This window comes from Artemia sp. Qi Xiang Cuo, chromosome 10 (genome assembly GCF_049724085.1).
Source record: "Artemia sp. Qi Xiang Cuo chromosome 10, ASM4972408v1, whole genome shotgun sequence".
Taxonomy (NCBI): domain Eukaryota; kingdom Metazoa; phylum Arthropoda; class Branchiopoda; order Anostraca; family Artemiidae; genus Artemia; species Artemia sp. Qi Xiang Cuo.
Window position 1 is genome coordinate 6798187 of NC_142803.1, and position 22016 is coordinate 6820202.

Below are 22016 nucleotides of genomic sequence, written 5' to 3' on the forward strand. Positions count from 1 at the left end.
GGTTCTATAACTTTTAGGGGGTCTTTCCCCCTTTTTTCGAAAATCAGCCAAATTTTCTCAGGCGCGTAACTTTTGATGGGTAAGATTAAACTTGATGAAACTTATATATTCGAAATCAGAATTAAAATTTGATTCTTTTGATGTATCTATTGGTATCAAACTTCCGTTTTTTAGAGTTTCAATTACAATTGAGCCGGGTCGCTTCTTACTTACAGTTCGTTACCACGAACTGTTTGATTTTGTTATGGCATAAACCTATAAAGAACCAAAATATGACTTTAAATGTCTCAATAGTTTCAGTAATTAAAATATTCACTGAACACAAGTGGTATGTTTTTTCAATAGCATAACATTCAGGCAAGTAGATTGGCATTAATTTTGGGGGAAGCCCTGTTCTTCAAGAAAGCAAAACAATGGTTTATACATAGAATAAAGAAGATATTCTAGATAAAATACTATTTCGTATGGTCTTGGGAACGAAAGCCTCCTCCTCTCTGTAGAAACATGACTTACTCGACACTTACATAAGTGTAAACGAAGCTTAAAGAAGCTTTTATTTTTTAAGCCTAAATGAGCATAACTACAAGAAGCAAAAAAGACAAATTAATCAACTACTTCTCAAGACAGTTCTTGAAAAAAAAAATTAAAAACACTGACTACACAGCTGATCCAATAATTATGGCTTCATTTCATTCTAATCATAATTCAAATGCTTCATCAGTGTGCTCCCCGACAAACCTTAGAGCCTTTATGCTTATACAAGCATAATATTATTTTTTTTTACTTAATACCCACGCTGCCTAACACTTTACACTTTTCCACTAACAATAGTCCACTAACAACATGTATACTAACATATAAACACTAACATATGTAACAACACTAACAATAGTCCACTAACAGCACTGATGACAATATTCCACTATTACAATAGACCACTAGCAATATGTACACTTTTACATCAGTCGGTTGGTATCTGATTTTCAAAGAAAGCTAACATTTCTTTGCCTTATTTATGCCTAATGTAAGTGTTGTATGGAGTTTGAAGAGCATAAAATATTTTGTGCAACATCTGTGGCAGCGAGATGAAACACAGAGATTTAAAACACAGTTGATCGAGTTGAAATACAGAGATTCGAAACACAGTTGATCGAGTTGAAACAGAGGTATTTGAAACACGGTTGATCAAGTTGAAACACAGCGGATAGTAAGAGTAAAATTTTTCCTATACAGAACACAAAGCATATATAAAAAGTGTCAGTGTTATTTTGAAAAATAACTTTAGACCTCATTTGACATTTTAGAAGTTATAGTTTCTCAGCGTAACCTAAGAAAAGGGAGAAGCTATTGGCCCATTATCCTGAACTTCAGGTTAAAACAGAAATTAAATTGAAAGTCCTAAAATAAAAACAAAATTAAAACAGTCCTGACATCATTACTGGGAACAGATTCATCCAGGAGCAAAAACGAAAACAAACAAGAAACAAGGCAATTCATTCAGGTAAAAATGAAAAGAAAAAAAAGAACAAATCAGGAGTATGTTTGTAATTCATGTCTAACTTTTTTTTTTGCAGCAAACCTGAAAGGTGTTTTTGATAAAAATTTTATACGAATTAATTATTGGTTTTGTGATGTATAATACTAGATCATTTTAAATTATATTTGTTGTTTGAGTAATTTCCTAAGTCTCTGTTTAAAGAAAGTTTGTTATTTAACTTAAGTTTAATTTCCATTGCCTCTCGAATTTGTTAAATAGTCTAATCATTGCTAACGAGGGTGGTGTTTATCACTGTATTGAGTGGCTAGGCTTTCAGAACCAATGCTATAGCGTTGCCTATAGTAAAGGCCATACGGCTCCAATGTTTTATTATTATTATTAATTTAAAAAACTTTTTCCACAAAATAAGTTTTTCAAAGAAAAAGTAAATAACTCCATTAAAGGATTAATTTCTGTTCGTTTTATGTTGACATAGTCTTTTCAGGGAAAAAGAAAATAATACTTTAAATCTTTTCGTTTTTTAAGACTGTATAGTTTGCCTGCTATTGGTATGCTGGAGAAAAATTTTCAGCAATTTTTAACAACATAGGCCTACACCCTTTTAAAATCTGGACACAGATAGTAATGTTTAATTTAGTTTCATACCTCCTCCAGTTGACCTGAAATGAAAAACTTGATACCATTCGCAAAAAAGCTGTTTGATTTCTTTGATAGCTTGGATACACTTACGCTATTTTGAATTGGTTAAATTTTAAGAGCAAAAGTAGCCCCAAAAGTTTGAACATAATACCCTCAGTCGTTCTTGGGATACTGCTGGGATGCCTTACTGGGAATTAGAATTATCACAGTGCATTTTGATTTAATGTTGAGGCAACATTTAGTTTTTAAAACATAATGGGCAAATGGGAGAGTGGGCGTGGGAGTGTGGAAGCGGAAGGGGGATTACTTGCCCTCCAATCACTTCCGACTATTAAAAAGGGCATCAGCCCTTTCTATTTTTAATCGAATGAGCCCTTTTCGAAATTCCCACGACAACCCCTTCGATACGAAGTGCCCTGGTCTAAACAACAACAACAACAAAAAATAATACATTATACCCACATCGATCTTTACTATAAAAATGTCAAGCCTTCCAATCACTTTTGAATATTAAAAAGGACACTAGGCCTTTCGATTTCTAATCGAATGAGCCCTTTTGGAAACGACAATGCTTTTTATAAACCCCAACCTTATAGGTCCCGAGGGCATAAATTACAACCCTTACCCTAAGGTGCTTGTCATCCTCTAAGACCGAATTTCCAGAACTTTCAGCTACGTTAAGCAAAATGGCTATCTCAAAATTTTGATTGGATGTGTTTGGGGAAATAGTGGGATCGAGAGGGACGGTAGTCACTCTTCAATCACTTTCAACCATTAAAAATGGCCCTAGCCTTTTCAATTTCCAACCAAATGAGCCCTTTTGAAGTTTCTACGACAAAACCTTCAATAAAAATCTTATATGCCCTCAAGGCATAACTTACAACCCTTGCCCGGAGTGCTGGGGGGGGGGGGGTCATTCTCAAAGACCAAATTTCAAGAACGTTCTACTACGTTGAACAAAATGGATATCCGAAAATTTTGATTGGAAGTCTTGGGAGAAATGGTGGGCGTGAGAGGGGGGTTAGTCATGCTCAACTCCCTTTTAACTATTAACAAAAGCACTAGCCCTCTCAGTTTCCAATTTAATGATTCTTTTTTAAAATTTTACGACAACTCTGTCTATTAAAACAGCATATGCCCCCAGGGTATAACTTACAATCTTTGCCCTTAAGGCTCTAGGGGGTTTGTCAGCCTAAAAGACCTAATTTCAAGAACTTTCAACTCCGTTGAACAAAATGGATATCTCAATATTTTGATTGGATATGTTTGGGGAATGGTGGGCGTGAGAGGGGCGTTCGTCGCTCTCCAATCACTTTCAGCTATTAAAAGGGGCACTAGCCCTTTCAATTTCCAACTGAATGAGCCCTTTTGAATTTTCTACGCTTTCAATAAAAACGTTATTGGCCCCTAGGGCAAAACTTACACCCTTGCCCTGAGGGCTCTGGGGGGGATGGTTGTCATCCTTAAAGACCTAATTTCCAAAGCTTTCAACTACGTTGAATAAAACGGCTATCTAAAATATTGATTGGGTGTGTTTGGGGAAAAGATGGGCGTGAGAGGGAGGTTAGTTGTCCTCAAATCACTTTCGACTATTAAAATGGACACTAACCCTTTGAATTTCCAATCGAATGAGCCCTTTTTCAAGTTTCTACAACAAATATTTCAATAAAAACCTTATATGCCCTTAGGGCATAACTTAGAACCCTTGCCCTGAAGACTGTGGGGGGAGTGACCTGCTCAAAGGTATAATTTCCTGAACTTTGAACTGCGTGGAACAAAATGGCTATCTTAAAATCTTTATTGGATGTGTTAGGGGAAATGGTGGGCGTGGAAGGGGTGTTAGTTGCTTTCCAATCACTTTCGACAATTAAAAAGGCCACTAGCCATTTCAATTTCCAATCGAATGAGCCCTTTTTGAAATTTCCACGACAACGCGTTATATAAAAACCTTATATGCTCCTAGGCATAATTTACAGCCCTTACCCTGAGAGCTGTGGGGGTTGTCATCTTCAAAGACCTAATTTCCAGAACTTAAAAATACGTTGAATAAAATAAATAATTTCTGAGACCACACTGGCTAATCATGATAAACAAAAAATCGCGAAGAAAGGAAACGAGGACAATTAACAGCCAGTGAAAAAATTGAAAAATTATGCAAATATTTCGGTCAAGACCTCCGCTTGACCGTCCTCAGTGCAGAATAAAACAGATAAAAATATAAAAACCAAACCTTAAAATAAAAACACGAAACTAAAATTGGACGACCCTTTCCTAGTAACGGTGAAAGGGTAACCGTTACTAGGAAAGGGTCGTCCAATTTTAGTTTCGTGTTTTTATTTTAAGGTTTGGTTTTTATATTTTTATCAGTTTTATTCTGCACTGAGGACGGTCAAGCGGAGGTCTTGACCGAAATATTTGCATAATTTTTCAATTTTTTCACTGGCTGTTAATTGTCCTCGTTTCCTTTCTTCGCGATTTTTTGTTGAATAAAATGGCTATCTCGAGTTTTGACTAGATGTGTTCGGGGAAAAGGTGGGCGTGAGAGGCGGTTTAGTTGCCCTCTAATCACTTTCGACAATTAAAAAGGGCACTAGCCCTTTAAATTTCCAATCGAGTGAGCCTTTTTTGAAGTTTTTACGACAACACCTTCTATAAAAAACCTTATAGGCTCCCAGGACATAACTTACAACCCTTGCCCTAAAGGCTGTGGGAGACTGTCCTCCTCAAAAACATAATTTCTATCTGGAAATTAACTACGCTGAACAAAATGGCTATCTCAAAATTTTGATTTGATGTGTTTCGAGAAATGGTGGGCGTGGAAGGGGTGTCAGTCGCCTTCCAATAACGTTTGACTATTAAAAAGGGCACAAGCCACTCCAACTTTCAATTGAATGTGCGCTTTTCGAAGTTTCTACGACAACTTCTTCGATACGAAGTGCCCTGCTCTAAAGGAAAAAATTAATAAATAATACATTGTGCCAACATCATTCTTATGTGCCCCAAGGGCATAACATAAAACCCTTGCCCTGAGGGTTGTGTGGGAGTGTCCTCCTCTTTACTTAGTCCCCGTTTCTTGTCTTGTTCTCGAGTGTCCCCGTTCTTTACTTAGGCAGCACGATCGTGCTGCCTATAATTTATACAACAACTTTCTATATAAACCTTATGTGCCCCCAGGGCATAACTTACATCTCTTGCACTGAGGGCTCTGAGGGGGTTATCATCCTAAAAGACCTAATTTCCAGAACTTCCAACTACGTTGAACAAAATGGATATCTCAAAATTTTGATTGGATGTGTTTGGGAAAATGGTGGGCGTGAGAGGGGCGTTAGTCACTATCCAATCACTTTCAACTAATAAAAAAGGCACTAGCCCTTTCAAATTCCAATTGAATGAACCCTTTTGAAGTATCTATGACAACGCTTTCAATAAAAAATTTATATGCCCCAGGGCATAACTTACACCCTTGCCCTGAGGGCTGTGAGGGGAACGGTTGTCATCCTTAAAGACCTAATTTCCAAAACTTTCAACAACGTTGAATAAAATCGCTATCTAAAAATTTTGATTGGATGTGTTTGGGGAAAAGGTGGGCATGAGAGGGGGGTTAGTTGCCCTCAAATCACTTTCGACTATTAAAAAGGGTACTAGCCCTTTGAAGTTCAAATCAAATGAGCCCTTTTTTAAGTTTCTACGACAAAGATTTCAATAAAAACCTTATATTCCCCCAAGGCATAGCTTCTAACCCTTGCCCTGAAGACTATGGGGGGAGTATCCTGCTCAAAGGTATAATTTTCTGAACTTTGAACGTCGTGGGACAAATTGGATATCTCACGATTTTTATTGTATGTGTTTGGGGAAATGGTGGGCGTGGAAGAGGTGTTAGTTGCCTTCCAATCACTTTTGAATATTAAAAAGGGCACTAGCCAGTTCAATTTCCAATTGAATGAGCCCTTTTTGAAGGTTATACGACAACGTGTTCTATAAAAACCTTATATGCCCCAAATGCATAACTTAAAACCCTTTCCTCGAGGGTTGTGGGGGAGTGTACTCCTCGAAAAACATATTTTCTATCTGGAAATCAACTACGCTGAGCAAAATGACTATCTCAAAATTTTGATTGGATGTGTTTGGGGGAATGAAGGGCGTGGGAGGGAGGTTAGTTTCCCTCCAACCACTTTCGACTATTAAAAAAGCACTAGCCCTTTGAATTTCCAATCGAATGAGCCATTTTTGAAGTTTCTACGACAAAGCCTTCTATAAAAACCTTATATGTCCCCAGGGCATAACTTACAACCCTTGCCCCGAGGGTTGTGGGGGAGTGTCCTCCTCAAAAACATATTTTCTATCTGGAAATCAACTACGCTTAAAAAATGGATATCTCAAAATTTTGTTTGGATGTGTTTGGGGGAATGATGGGCGGGGGGGAGGGCGGCTAGTTGCCCTCCAATAACTTTCAGCTATTAAAAAGGGTACTATTCACTCCAATTTCCAATCGAATGAGCCCTTTTCGAAGTTTCTACGACAACTCCTTTGATACGAAGTGCCCGGGCATGGAGAAAGAAAAAAAAAATAATAATACATTGTGCCCACATGGTTCTTTATTTTGGCAGCGCTATCGCGCTGCCTATGATTATTTTTTTTCTCAGAGGCACTTCATAGAGAAGGGGTTGTCGTAGAAACTTCAAAGGGGCCTCATTTGAATGGAAATCGAGAGTTCGAGAGTTGCCCTTTTTAAGGGTCGAAAGTGATTGGAGGGCAACTAGCCCCCCCTTCCCCACGCCCATCCTTCCCCCAATCACATCCAATCAATATTTTGATAGCGATTTTGTTCAGCGTAGTTGATTTCAAGATAGAAAATTTGGCTGGCAGAAGTACACTCCCCCACTACCCTCAGGGCAAGGGTTTTTAAGTTATGCCCGGGGAGCGTATAAGAACGATGTTGGCACAATGTATTATTTTTTTCCCTTTAGAGCAGGGCACCTGGTATCGAAGAAGTTGTCGTAGAAACTTCGAAAAGGGCTCATTCAATTGGAAATTGGAGTGGCTTGTGCCCTTTTTAATAGTTGAAAGTGATTGGAAGGCAGCTAACACCCCTTCCACACCCACCATTTCCCGAAACACATCCAATCAAAAAATTGAGATAACCATTTTGTTCAGCCTAGTTGATTTCCAAATAGAAATTATGTTTTGAGAAGGACACTCCTCCACAGCCTTCAAGGCAAGGGTTGTAAGTTATGCCCTGGGGGTATATAAGGTTTTTATAGAAGGTGTTGTCATAAAAACTTCAAAAAGGGCTCATTCGATTAAATATTAAATGGGCTAGTGCCATTTTTAATAATCAAAAGTGATTGGAGGGCAACTAACCCCCCTCTCACGTCCGACATTTTCCAAAATACATCCAATCCAAATTTTGAGATATCCATTTTATTCAACATAGTTTTAAGTTCTGGAAATTAGGTCTTTGAGGATGACGCCCCCCCCCACAGCCCTCAGGGCAAGGTTGTAACTTATGCCCTGGGTGCATATAAGGTTTTGTAAAGACAGCGTTGTCGTAGAAACTTCATAAAAGGGCTCATTCGATTGGAAATTTAAATGGCTAGTTCCCATTTTAATAGTCGAAAGAGGTTCTAAGGTAACTTGCACACCATCCACGCCCACCATTTCCCTAAACACATCCAATCAACATTCTGATATAGTCATTTTGTTCAACGTAGTTGAAAGTTCTGGAAATTAAACGTTTGAGCAGGACACTCCCCCCACGGTCTTCAGGGGCAAGGGTTATAAGTTATGCCCTTGGGGCATATATGGTTCTTATGGAAGGAATGCTCGTATAAACTTCAGAAAGGGTTCATTTGAATGATAAATTGCAAGTTCTAGTTCACTTTTTAAGCGTTAAAAGATTGGAGGGTAACCAGCTTTCCCTCCCCCTAACCCTTTTCCCCAAAAGCATCCAATAAAAATTTTAAGATAGCTGTTTTGTTAAAAATAGTTCAAAGATCATATAACAAAATTTCCGGTGTCAACACAAACCCCCAGGGCCCGGGGGCAAGCGTTGTAAGTTATGCCCTTGGGGCATATATGGGTCTTATGGAAGGGATGCTCGTACTAACTTCCAAAAGGGCTCATTTGATTGGAAATTGAAAGTTCTTGTTCACTTTTTAAGAGTCAAAAGAGATTGGAGGGCACCTAGCCCCCCCCCCAAGCCTTTTTTCCTCAAACCAATACGATAAGAACTTCGAGATAGCTCTTTTTTAAATAGTTCAAAGAACATATAACGAAAACTCCGGGTCGACAAAGCCCCCAGGGCCCGAGGGCAGGTATTGTAAGTTATGCCCTGCAGGAATATATGGTTCTTATTGAAGGGATGCTCGTAAAACTTCAGAAATAGCTCATTTGATTGGAAATTGAAAGTCCTAGTTCAGTTTTTTAAGAGTCAAAAGAGATTGGAGGGCAGTTAGTCCCCCCCACGACCCTTTTTCCCCAATTGCATCCAATAAAAATTTTGAGATAGCCATTAAGTTAAAAGTTGCTCAAAAGTAAGATAACAAAAACTCAGGTGTCGCCATAATCCCCAGGACCTGGGGGCAGGCGTTGTAAGTTAGACCCTGGGGCATATATGGTTCGTATGAAAGGGATGCTCGTATAAACTTCAGAGAGGGCTCATTTGACTGGAAATTGAAAGTTCGAGCTCACTTTTTAATAGTCAAAAGAGATCCAAGGATAGCTAGCCAGCTCCCCCCCTCCTTCTTTTTCCAAACCCATCTGATGGAAATTTTGAGATAAACATTTTGTTAAAAATAGTTCAAAGGTCGGATAAAAATCAGGTGTAGATACAACCCCCCAGGGCCCAGAGGAAGGCGATCTAAGTTATGCCCTAATGGTTCTTATGAAAGGGATGCTCGTATAAGCTTCATAGAGGGCTCATTTGATTGGAAATTGAAAGTTCTAATTCACTTTTTAAGAGTCAAGAGAGGTAAGGGCAACTAGCCCCCTTCCCCCCACGCTCATTTTCCCCAAACCCATCCGCTACAAATTTTCAGATAGCAAGGTTTTTGGAAATTGTTAAAAAATTATATAACAGAAACTCCCCCCAGGGCCCGAGGGATAGGCGTTGTAAGTATTGTCCTGGGGGCTTATATGGTTCTTATGTAAGGGATGCTCGTATAAACTTCAGAGGGGGCTCATTTTATTGGAAATTGAAAGTTCTAGTACAATTTTTAAGAGTCAAAAGATATCTAAGGGCAAATAGTCTCCCCCGCCCCCCCCACGCACCCTTTTTGCCTCAAGCTCATCTGATAAAATTCTTATAATAGTTATTTCATTAAAAATAGTTCAAAGGTCAGATATGAAAAATTTCTGTGTCGACTGAACCCGCCAGGGCCCGGGGCAGGCGTTATGAGTAATGCTCTAGGGGCATATATAGTTCCTTTGAAAGAGATGCTCGTATAAACTTTGAAGAGGGCCCATTTGATTGGAAATTGAAAGTTTTTGTTCACTTCTTAAGAGTAAAAAGAGATCGGAGGGCAATTAGCCCCCCCTCCTCCACGCCCTATCTACATCAGATAAAAATTTCGTGATTGGAATTTTTTTAAAAATAGTTAAAAGGACTGATAACAAAAAACTCCGGTGTCGACACAGCCCCCCCCCCAGGGAACGGGGGTAGGCGTTGTAACATATGCTCTGGGGGCATATATGGTTTTTACGGAAGGGATGCTCGTATAAACTTCCTAGAGGGTTTATTTGATTGGGAATTCAAAGTTTTAATTCACTTGTTAAGAGTCAAAAGTGATTGGAGGGCAGCAAGCCTCCCCTCACACTTCATTAATTTTTTTCCCAGAGGCACTTCATATAGATGTATTTGGATGAAAATTGCATATAGATGTATTTGGATGAAAATTGCACTTCAATTTTTTTCAGATGTATTTGGGGAAAAAGGTCGTCGTATAAACTTCAAAAGGGCTCGTTCGATTGGAAATCGAGAGTTCTAGTGCCCTTCTTAAAAGTCAAAAGTGATCGGAGGGCAACTGCCCCTCCCCCTAAGCCCTTTTTCCCCAAATACATCTGAAAAAAATTTGAGGTAGCCATTTTGCTAAAAACAGTTCTAAGTTCACATAACAAAAACTCCTTTACGTATGGCCATTTCGTTAAAAATAGTTCAAAGGTCAGACAAGAACAAATCCTTTGTCGGCACCCCCCCCCCCAGGGCCCGGGGCCGGAGTTGTATGTTTTGCTCTGGGGACATATATGGTTTTAATGGAAGGTATGCTCGTATAAACTTTGGAGGGCTCATATGATTGGAAATTGAAAGTTCTCGTTCACTTTTTAAGAGTCAAGAGATCGGAGGGCAACTACCCCCCCCCTCTCCAAGCCCTTTTTTCCTCAAACCCATCCGATAAGAACTTTGAGAGAGCTATTTTTTCAAAAATAGTTCAAAGGTCAGATAACAAAAACTCCAGTGTCCACACATCCCCCCAGGGCCCGGGGGGCAGGCATTGTAAGCTTTGTCCTTGGGCTGTATGTGGTTATTATGAAAGGGATGCTCGTATAAACTTTGGAGAGAGTTAATTTGAATGGAAATTTAAAGTTGTAGTTCTTTTCCTCAGAGTGATAAAGGATTGGAGGGCAACTAGCCCCTCCCGCCCTCCACACCTTTAGGTGTATCGGATGGATAAAACCATCCGATAAAAACTTGAGGTGACTATTTTTCTAAAAATAGTTCAACCATCAGATAATAAAACTCCAGGGTCAACACAGCCCCCCAGGGCCCAGGGACATGCGCTGTAAGTTATACTCTGGGGATATATATGGTTCTTATAGATGGGATACTCGTATAAACTTCAGAGAGGGCTCAAACACATCCAAAGTTCACTTTTAAAGAGTCAAAAGAGACCGAAGCGTAATTAGTCCCCCCCCCTAAGCCTTTTTTCCCCAAACCCATCCGATAAAAATTTTTAGATAGCAATTTTGTTAAAAATAGTTCAAACATCAGATAATAAAAACTCCGAGGTTGACAAAAACCCATTTTTCACTCTGATATTGTTACTTTAATACCAGTTTTGATACATTGATGAATATTTGTTTTTTTTTTTAAGCTTGATTTTGAAATAAAGAAATTTTTATAAACTTGAAATTTTTTGCAATCAAAACTGAACAAAAATTAATTAAAAAAAAACTTTCCGAAAAATAAGTTTTTCAAAGAAAAGTATAGGCCATTTTAAACTTAAGCTCAGCAGATACAAAACCTTTTAAAATTCAAACTCAAAACGACCAGAAATCACTATTAAAGAATAAATGAAACCCAAAACGAACAGAAATTAAATAAACAATCATAGCAAAAACATACAACAAGTAATAATCTAAATGAATAAATAGATCTAAAAGCGAGTAATTCTTAGATTGAATATGAAATTTAACCTTAAAGCGAAAAAAAAAATATTTTCCTATTGAAGTATAAATGAAACTTAAAACGAACAGAAACTAAATAAACAATCAATACAAACAAACATAAAATAGATATTAATTTAAATTAATAAATAAATCTTAAAACGAGTGAAACTTATGACGAGAAATCTTAAAACGAGTGAAAATAATGATATTAATTTTTGAAAGATCCATCAGTTCAAGAATTTATTTCACTGCAAATGTATTTTTATTTTCAATGCTGTAAGAACTGGAAAAGAAAATATTTGTAATACAATTCGTTTTCAGTTAAGCGCCAATGACGCAGTAGGCTTTTGGTTTTTATTTACAGTTAGGAAAGAAGGCAGTGTCCAAACACTTGTTTTTAGTGAAACTATATTCGCCTTGAACAACTTTAAAAAGAGCTATTAAACCAAAACAAATATTTCATGTATAATGATACTAATTTCTGAAAGCTCATCAGTCAAAAGAGTTAATATAACTGTAATGTTAATTCTCAATATCAGATACAAAAGAGACAATTTTTCGTATAATTGGTTTTAAGTAAAGTGCCAATGACGCAGTAGGTTTTAGACTTTTACAGTGAGAGAAGGAGGCGATACCCAAACTCTTGTTTGTAGTGATTTTTGTACTTTTCAAGCTTGATTTGCATATTCAATTTAAGTTTCACTCGTTTTAAGAATTTATTTATTCATTTACATTAATATCTATTGTATGTTTGTTTGCATTGATAGTTTATTTAATTTCTGTTCGTTTTAAGTTTCAATTATACTTCAATAGGAAAATGTTTTTTTTTTTATTTTAAGCTTGATTTTCATATTCAATCTAAGCATTACTCGCTTTAAGATCTATTTATTCATTTATATTATTACTTGTTGTATGTTTTTGCTATGATTGTTTATTTAATTTCTGTTCGTTTTAGGTTTCATTTATTCTTTAATAATAATTGCTGTTCGTTTTGAGTTTGAATTTTAAAAGGTATTTGTAATTTTGTATCTGCTGAGCCTAAGTTTAAAATGGCGTTTACTTTACTTTGAAAAACGTTCGGAAAGTTTTTTTTTTAATTAATTCGAATAAATGGCTACTCAGACCCAAATCAAAATAACTAAATTACTATTAGAATTTACGGCCTTTATTATAATCTTCTTATGTTGTTGTACGCACTTTTTCAAATTTTAAGGGGTTCTAATAACATAATAATTGCTGCAGTCCCATAGTATCTGATACAGATCTCTTTGACTAGTTACTGAGGTCTTATCTTTACGACAGCTGAAGAAATACTTGATTTTTAGATTACTTATGAAAACAATACCCATATCATTCGGTGTAGCCTACAAACTTTTTTTTTAATTTCAAAGTGATTTTTAATAAGTAAGGTAGGTAAATTATATTATATTATAAATAAAAGTGATGGGATAACCATTTTCAAAAAGTATGTCTCGGATAAAATCTAATACTTCTGTGAAATAAGACTTTTAGCAAATATTAAGACACGATCCATGAAAAAAGTTACAACACCTCTTTTATCTATTCATAGATAATTATATTCTAAATGTCACGATATCTTTTGTTTTGTGTCGATTTTCTGTAATCAGTGAAGTCTAGTTTATGACTGCTATGAATAATTGCCACATCTAAAAACAATAGCCTGAAGTAATAGCCCATCGCCCTGGCCGTCGTCCTAAGTTCAGTGCAGCCAAATTTTGAAGGAAACACCCTTCGCCGATCGCCCAATCTATTAAATTGATCAAGGCGTTGCCTAATTTTGTTTCCTATAACCTAAAGAACTATTAAATTTTTTTTAACACAGTTAGCTCAGAGGAGAAGAGATTGTAAGGAGTCAGGCACTATTTATTGCAGCTAAACCATATCTGCTTGACTAGTAGCTCATTTGAAAGCCTTTTTCTCTGATTCATAATATATACGTCTTACCGTGTTTAAAAGTCTTGAATTCAATCTAATTCCAAAATGAATTTTTTCTGACAAATTTAAAATCCTTGTATTACAAAAAGTGGACGATCGCCTAGCATTGCCTTATTATGCCCTCTACAGTGTTTTTATTAAGAGAAAAACTTAATAAACCAGAACTTACCAGAATTTCTTCTAATCCTCTCGTTGGATTCTTAATTAAGTTTTCTGTAACAGCTTTTTCCTCCAAACTTTCTGGTTCCCTGGACGTTCCGACTGGCTCAGTGTGAACCATGGGTTCATGACCAATAGCGATAGCGTTATGAAGTCTGGCAGATGATCCAGGAACAACAATGTCTTGCGGTATCTCAGTAGTGACTTTGGTGGCAATCCCAGCATCCAGTGTATATTTTGGTATTGCAGCAAAAACAGACGAGGGAGTTATTTCCTTAGGTGTGTCAAGTATTGTAGGGGGGTCTATCATTTCGACGGAGGTCTCAGTATTTTCACCGTGCTCTGGTAGAACCAAATGCTGCTGCTCTACAATAGCATTAGCCTGATTTTTTCGCAAATTAGCGGCTAAAAGAGGAGCATCACTCGGGGCTGTTACAATTTTGTTAACTCTTATATTTCTTTTGCTTGGGTTATTTAATACATTGTCTAATTTGACAGGATCTGTCTGATTTTGTAAAGTTTCAGCAACACTAGGAAATTCTCTAAGACTCTGCGGCATACCACTAATTTGTAATATTTTAGAAGCCTTAACTGGCTCATTTGATCGCCCAGTAAGAATTTCAGGTTTTATTAAATTAGGTGGTTTCTGCATGGATGATACATGGATAATAACATCTTTAACAGTTTCTAATTTTATATTATCTACTTCGATTGGCAACCCAACTGTACCACCAGCCTCTGGTGCGCTCAAATCTTGCCGCAGTATAGCACCATTTTGCAGGGTGTTCACAGCAGCCTTTGCCAATTTTTGCTGCGCAGTTGCACTGGTTGATGTATTAGGTGTGTGTAACATCATGTTTGGAGACAGAGTACGAAAAGCGTCAACAGTTGTTAGTAAGTTTTGAAGTATTTCTTCCATATTGTCTAAGCGAAACACAGTTTTCTCAATATACTCTCTTTTGAGCTGAAACGTAAAACATCGTTAATTTATAATGAAAAAAAACTGATTAGGTGATGATAAAAGTTAAAGAAAATAAGAAATGGAAGGAAAATATTAAAATGTGTAAAGAATAATCCAAGACTTAACAAACTTCAACATTTCTTCCAAAATAGTTGTTAAGGAAATGTTGGTGAAGTTCAAGATGTTTCACTTTTTAATAAAAGATTAGACTAAGTTACGCTTTAAGCATCTTGCGTAAAAATACTTTGAATCGCACAGATCATTTAAAATTTGTAATAGGCCTTAACAATCAATACAAATTATGTCTATGGTTACAACTGTAACCACACAACTGACAAATTATGTCAATGGTTACGACCAATCAGTATCCTGAAATGGGGAAAACCTAGAAATATAATGGAACGCATAATAACATGGGGAGTATTTTCTTCTGTAAGATCGAGCTGTTAAGAGATTAATCAAATGATCAATCAAGAAAATAATTCCTACCAAATAAAAAGTGAGTTTCAAACAGAAACAAACAAGAATAAAAAAAAGAAGAACCATCAATCTATTCAGCTGTCCACTGTAAATACCAATGTGTGTATACTTTTATTTTACTTAAGACGCCAAATTCTAGGATGAAGTGTAATATTGGCTTCGAAATAAGAATCACAATACATAAGGAAACAAACATTTAACAGTAAGGAGTACTCTGGATATGTTGTAAAAAATGAACAGAAATAAAAACTCTTTCAAATAAAAGTAAAGAACAGAAATAGAACCTTAAAGGAACAAAAATTACTCTAATAAGGAGGAAGGTTGCCTCTCCACTCTAGTACTCCATTCTGAGCGCTTAACCTCAACTGCGCCTCCTGATATTTTAAGAGCAGATACTCTCTAGCAGAAGGGCAATGAGAATGATATTTATAGTTTTTTTTTCACAGTGAATCAAGAATAGCTAGGCTTATTGATGCGCAAAACACATGCAATTACTTACTAGCTATGTTTATTTCACTCAAAAGCACTTTCAGCAGAGCAAAATTAAAATTTAGAGTAAAGAGTAGAGGTTAAGCCCCCCTTCTCATGAATGACGTAGTTCCTGCTGGTTTTCAGTTGGTTTTCCTCTTTACTGTTATTAAATGACGACAAATAAACTTTGTGATTACAATTTTTTTCAACTGAAAATAGGGAGCAAACTCAAAAGCAAACAGAAATTATTCTGCATATGAGGAGGGCAACCCCCTCATCAATATTTCAATTTTCACGTTAAAGTATTTTACTGCTTTAAAAAACTTTCTTATTCAAACTACCGGCTTTTATGTTTCAGGAGTCGTATTTAAGGGACAAAAAATGAAGTTTTAATGTGAAGCGCGAAGTATTGAGGCAGGGGCAGTCTCTCTCAGATACAGAATAAACACTGTTTGTTCTGAGTTTTAATGTGGCTTCTTTATTTTTCAGTTTGTTTTTTATTTAATTTCCAATTCTGATTTAATTTCTTCTCAATGAAAATTTCCCCTCCCCTAAAAAATTTCTACACGGAAATTTTCTTCCACATAAAATATCCCCCCAGCCCCCCCCCCAAAAAAAAAAAAATTACATTCTCACTCAAAACTACCAGGCAAAATTTCCTATGGACAATTTCACCAGGAAAATTCTCCTTAGCCTGGTTTCATTTGAAAAAAAAACTTGGTTTTTATTTAATTTCAGATAATTTTTCGAATTCCACCGATTATTCTACCCGTGGAAAATTTTCGACCCTGGGAAAAAAAGGAGTAGAAGGGAGCTAGTTGCCCCCCAATTTATTTGATCGATTAAAAGGGCACTAGAACTTTTATTTTCCGTCTGAAGGAGTCATGTCGCGAATTTCTGTGACCATTGGTTCAATACGATCACCCCTAAAAACGACAACAACAACAAAAAAAACACGGATTCGTGATTCTTCTGGAAAAAAAATTACAAATTCCAGATTTTGCAAGTGAGGGCTTGATATGTTTATGGCAGGGTTATGTGATACGCTAACAAACTGTTTCATTTTGAAAATAATATTTCTTATTTTTAAATTTGAGAGAAGTGGGTAAAATGTTTCAGGAAAAAAATGACAACTTAGCTTCACTTACCCGTTAGTGATGTCCCAAGATTCACGAGAGGGTAGATCAGATTCTTGTTGAAAAAAAAAAATCTAATGAGAGGACAAAAGACAGGGTTCAACAAAAAAGAGCTTCCAGAACCCTGCACTAAGGAGCAGGGCTCAAGGGGCAGGTTAAGAATAATTGTCCGTTGCGAAAATAAGGGAATGAGGGTGGACAGCAGTGAATAAGGGTCCAAGGTCAGAGTTTGTTCAAGGTGAAGTATCTAATCTGACGAACTCAAAAACGTTTGAATACTTTTAAACATTTGTGTCAAAACTGGCAGGACCAAAAGTGAAAAATGAAAATAATAAGAAACAAAAAATGGACTAACACTGTCCATGTAGACTATGAAAGATTCAGGGAGATTCTTGATCATAGGATCAGCGGATCTTGCAAAGCCTGCCTCAATCATCTCACGAAGAATCTCGAATTGCTTCTCTTGTGCTTGAAAAATATCCGACAAATTTGTCTGCTTTTTGTTTCTTGATGAGTTTTCCAAATTGGTATCATTATATCTAGAAAAAAAGTAGGCTATTAAATTTGACTTTTTACCCCGAACTTAGTACTGATAAGAACGCCGAAAAATAACGTTAACCTCAAAAGAGAGGGGAGACTCAAGTTGAAAGAGAATGACTCACAACACTTAGGCTTAACCAGCAAAACTATATAGGAAACTCTGAAATCCTAGATGAATATTTTCTTTCTTTTTCACTTCTTTTTAAATTGGTTAAGAAAATAAGAGCCACTTCAGCCAAAAAGTCATAACTATCTAAAGTATAATAAAAAGACGTAAATAAACACATAATTGGTCAACTCTTTTAACTGACTTTTCACTCTTTTGGCATGCATACAAAAAAGGATCATGGGCATTATTTTCCAATTAATTTCTTGACACCATTTAAGTGATGCCGTATTGATACCATCAATATCATTCAAATTATTCATCATGCACTAGTATTATTTTCCTGATTTTAGACTTAATTGAACGACTGAAAAACTGAATTAAGAGCTGAATAAGGCTATCAGAAACAACTATTCAAGCTGTCAATAGCCTTAATCAAAGACGAAATAAAACAGAAGTATGACGTTAAAGAATTTTGTAAGACAAACACAAATAATTATAGTTTCAAACGAGAGCTCACTTCCCTCAACACCAACAAAAGATAAATCAATCTTAGATTATATATGCTTAAAACACTGTCGAAAAGCATAGAGAAAAGGTCACCAGTTGAGAAAAGACAATTTGGGTCAGCTAATAAGTTGACAGATTCATTCGCAGGGGTTAATTTTTATCAAGTTCACGGATCTCCAGTACAATTAATAGTCAGGGGAAAATAAACCACGAAGCCCCAAAAAGTTGTCCCCAAGAACAGAAAACACCAACCAGGATATAGATTGGGTTGAGGCTGTAAGATCAGGAAATATCACACCCAGCAGTCAAGTTGGGCACCTATAAAATAAGATGGTGAGTATATATGAAGACCCGTTAAAGAGACGAAAAAGCATGAAGACACACAAAGGTTTAGGCAAATGCACCCATTGGGCACAAGGCCGAATCAAGGTGATCCGCCTGAAGGGTATAGACCATATACTACAGAGAGAAATCGTAAGTGTAAAGACTGAGGAAATGAAAATTGGGAAATAAAAAATATAAAAACTCAGGTACCCAAAGAAGTCTTGATAATATGAGCTCAAAATCAAGTCTGGGGAAAATCCAAAATCCAGGGTGTTATGCAATTTATGAATTACTTGGTCCAAAAAAAGAAGTGGACAGAAAAGAGAAGGAATAAAAGAGGATGAAAACAGAAGATAAAAGGGAAATGACGGAATCAATTGCATGGAGATTCCCAGATACCTCAGAAATCGTCGGCATCAGATTTAATGCGTATGGTGAGATTTCAGTCAATCAAGAAAAATTGAAATATACACTGGTATGTCTCCAGTCTTGAAAAAAACAACAGAATACAACGGTTAGCCAGAAGATAAATGGGTAACTAAAATTCAACCCAACCTAAATCCCAACGCACAAACTATCTTTGGGACCTTTCCGACTTATTACGCAAGAGACTTTAAAAAACTAGAAGAAGCTACTTTTGATCGATTTGAGCTGACTCTGAAATTCAGAAATTAATTTAGAAATTAAATAAAAATTCAGAAATTAAACAAAGAGAGATTTAAAACCTTAAAAACAAGTTTCAATGCACATCAAAAGACTTAGGTCATAATTGGGTAGAAACAGACGAACATACCACGATAGAAAATGCTGAAGAGCTACACATAGAAATATAACAAATCACGGAAAATATGAAGGGCGATTAAGAATATATTTTACATTTGAGTCCAATATATGTGTCAGTTCTCGTAAACGGCTCCATATTTTTTCTGGAAAATTGGTATCTTGGGATATAATATATATATCCCATATATACATATATATATATATATATATATATATATATATATATATATATATATATATATATATATATATATATATATATATATATATATATATATATATATATATATATATATATATATATATATATATATATTATATATATATATATATATATATATATATATATATATATATATATATATATATATATATATATATATATATATATATATATATATATATATACTATCTTTAATAATAATTGTGTAAGTGAGCAATAATTGTGTATTTATTTATTTTTTCTCGAAAACGGCTCCATATTTTTAGGGGAAAATTGGAATCCTATATATTCTTGCATAAAAAAAAATCTAGATAGGTCAGAAGTCTGAGAAAATTTGTTAAGAGCCTAAATTTTTGTTTTTGCAAATGACGTAATGTAGTGAAAAATGCAATGACGTCATGAAATTTTTCACACTTATGTGGACAATTTGAAGATTTTCATGCATGGAGAATTTTATATTAAATTGCTTAAAGAGCAAAAACTGGTAATTGCAAAAATATATCCATATATTTTGACAAGGGATTACAACAATTCAAAAACCTTAAAAAGCAAAATAAAATTTAAAGCTTAGTAGAAATGGCTGTTAGAAATCGGACTTGCGGTAATAATCAAAGAATATCCTCAGTATGAAAAGACACTAAATTGCGCAAAGCGCAAAAAACTGGTTATTGCAAAATATTTGTATATATTTTAACAAGGTATTTCAACAATTCAAAAACCTTAAAAAAGAAAACCTTTTTGAACGCAACCAGTATTATAATGTCAGTAGGTAGGTTCGAAGGAAAAAAATTGCAATTATTACAAATGATGATTCTCTATTGTGACAAGGGATTACAAAAATTCAAAAACTTTAAAAAAGACAACTAAAAGTTTGAAGCTCATACATATCGTTATTAGAAATTGGCCCAGGGGATATTAAAGGTTTTTATGGAAGGGATGGTTGTTTAACTTCAGAAGAGGCTCACTCTTTCTCTCTGAAAAAAACTATGTCAATATAAAACGAACAGAAATTAATAAAAAAAAACTGTTTGTACAAAATATTTTTTCAAAAAAAAGTAAAGAACTCCATTAAACCAAAAATGAATTTACTGAAAAAATTCTTTTAAATGTTTTCACTTTTATAACTTTAAGAAATTAAAAATTAATTAAGATTTTAAGGAATAGATATCAGCATATGTATATTAAACTGACAATGCACATTTTTTAAAGTAAATTCATTTGAATTTTTTCAGTAAAGTGCATATTATACTATAGCTCTTGGAAATCATAGGGTTTAGAACCCTAATCAGATTAATTTCTGCTCGTTTTGAGTTTGACTTATTTTAATTTCTTTTTATTTTGGGTTTCATTTATTTATTAATACTGATCTGTGGTATATATATATATATATATATATATATATATATATATATATATATATATATATTTTTTTTTTTTTTTTTTTTTTTTTTTTTATATATATATATATATATATATATATATATATATATATATATATATATATATATATATATATATATATATATATATATATATATATATATATATATATATATATATATATATATATATATATATATATATATATATATATATATATATATATATATATATATATATATATATATATATATATATATATATATATATATATATATATATATATATATATATATATATATATATATATATATATATATATATATATATATATATATATATATATATATATATATATATATATATATATATATATACATATATGAGAAACCTTTATCAAGCAAGTACAAACAAATTTTGGCAGTTAGAATATCGATACTTTCCTACGAAGCGTATAAGGCATTTACAAACTTGATGAGGTTTTCAAACTTAAAAACTCTGGCACCGGAAACCCAAACTCACTCTTTAGTAAACTTGTGAAAAATTTTACTAAAAGTCAACCTAAAAATACATTACCATTGCAGCTACTAAAATTAGAGCTACTATAAACACACAATTTAGGTTAAAAGACAGAATAATTTTCACGAATAAAATTCGCATTTTAAACAAAGATAAAATCAAGCAAAAAAATAAATAAATAAAATTGTACCCAGTCACTAGTTCAAAATTTTTGCTATTTCCAAATTCCTTGTAATGAGGTTTTTTGGATGATACATTTTCCCCATGATGGCCAGTAGAATTCACCTGACTCGATTGGACTGAGCCAATTCGACCGTAGTTTGTCAAACCCTTTCCTCGGAAGTAATCTAACATAAGAGTATCTGGAACCTGGTAAAACAACTTTCATTAGTCTATAGCGTCAAAAGAGAATTAGTCACACTTTTTGTAATAACTTGTCACCTCCCTCAACCCCCTCCCTTAATTTTGAATAGCAATCTTATTGAAGCCATCCTAAACTGTAACAGATGTAGTCATCAGTGTGCTATTTACCGATTATCTTTCAAAAAACTTCATCAGCATTTTTTCTGTTCAGAGAAAAATAAAATAAATAAAGTCCCTTCATTTCTAATTTCAATGTTGCTCTTTCCGTATGGAGAACTTTGTTTTCTAAACTCAAGTCCTGTTTGCCTATCATTTAGGCTATTCTAAGAAGTTTGCCTTTGGAAACATGGTTTCTGCATATATCGTTTATTTTATCTCGATCTTTATTGTTTTCGATCTTGATTATTATTCATTAGAATAATCAAATTGACATCCAATCTCGAGTTTGCCACGGTGGGACTCAGGACCTGTTCCACGACCATTGGTTCAATTCAAGCAGCTGTAGGAACTGTAGTTATGGTTGAATACAGAGTTGGGGGTGACAATGAATCCTTCAATCATACAGGATTACATTGCCCTTCATG

At 34.8% G+C, this 22016-nt stretch overlaps 2 protein-coding genes across 2 annotated transcripts in view; one reads left to right on the top strand and one right to left on the bottom strand.

Annotated features, from left to right (window-relative positions):
- LOC148947417 (uncharacterized) overlaps nt 1-22016 on the bottom strand; it is a 71403-nt gene that overhangs the window by 25037 nt on the left and 24350 nt on the right. The window contains exons 5-7 of the mRNA XM_089095879.1: nt 21260-21438; nt 17040-17223; nt 13647-14600 (exon numbers count right to left, since the gene is read on the bottom strand). Coding sequence (XP_088952005.1) covers nt 13647-14600; nt 17040-17223; nt 21260-21438 — 1317 coding nt within the window. The remainder of the gene's footprint in view (nt 1-13646; nt 14601-17039; nt 17224-21259; nt 21439-22016) is intronic.
- Nucleotides 4437-22016, top strand: part of LOC148947418 (mitochondrial import inner membrane translocase subunit Tim21) — a 523198-nt gene continuing 505618 nt past the window's right edge. Inside the window, exon 1 of the mRNA XM_089095248.1 lies at nt 4437-4480. The gene's annotated coding sequence lies outside the window, so the exon portion shown is untranslated. The remainder of the gene's footprint in view (nt 4481-22016) is intronic.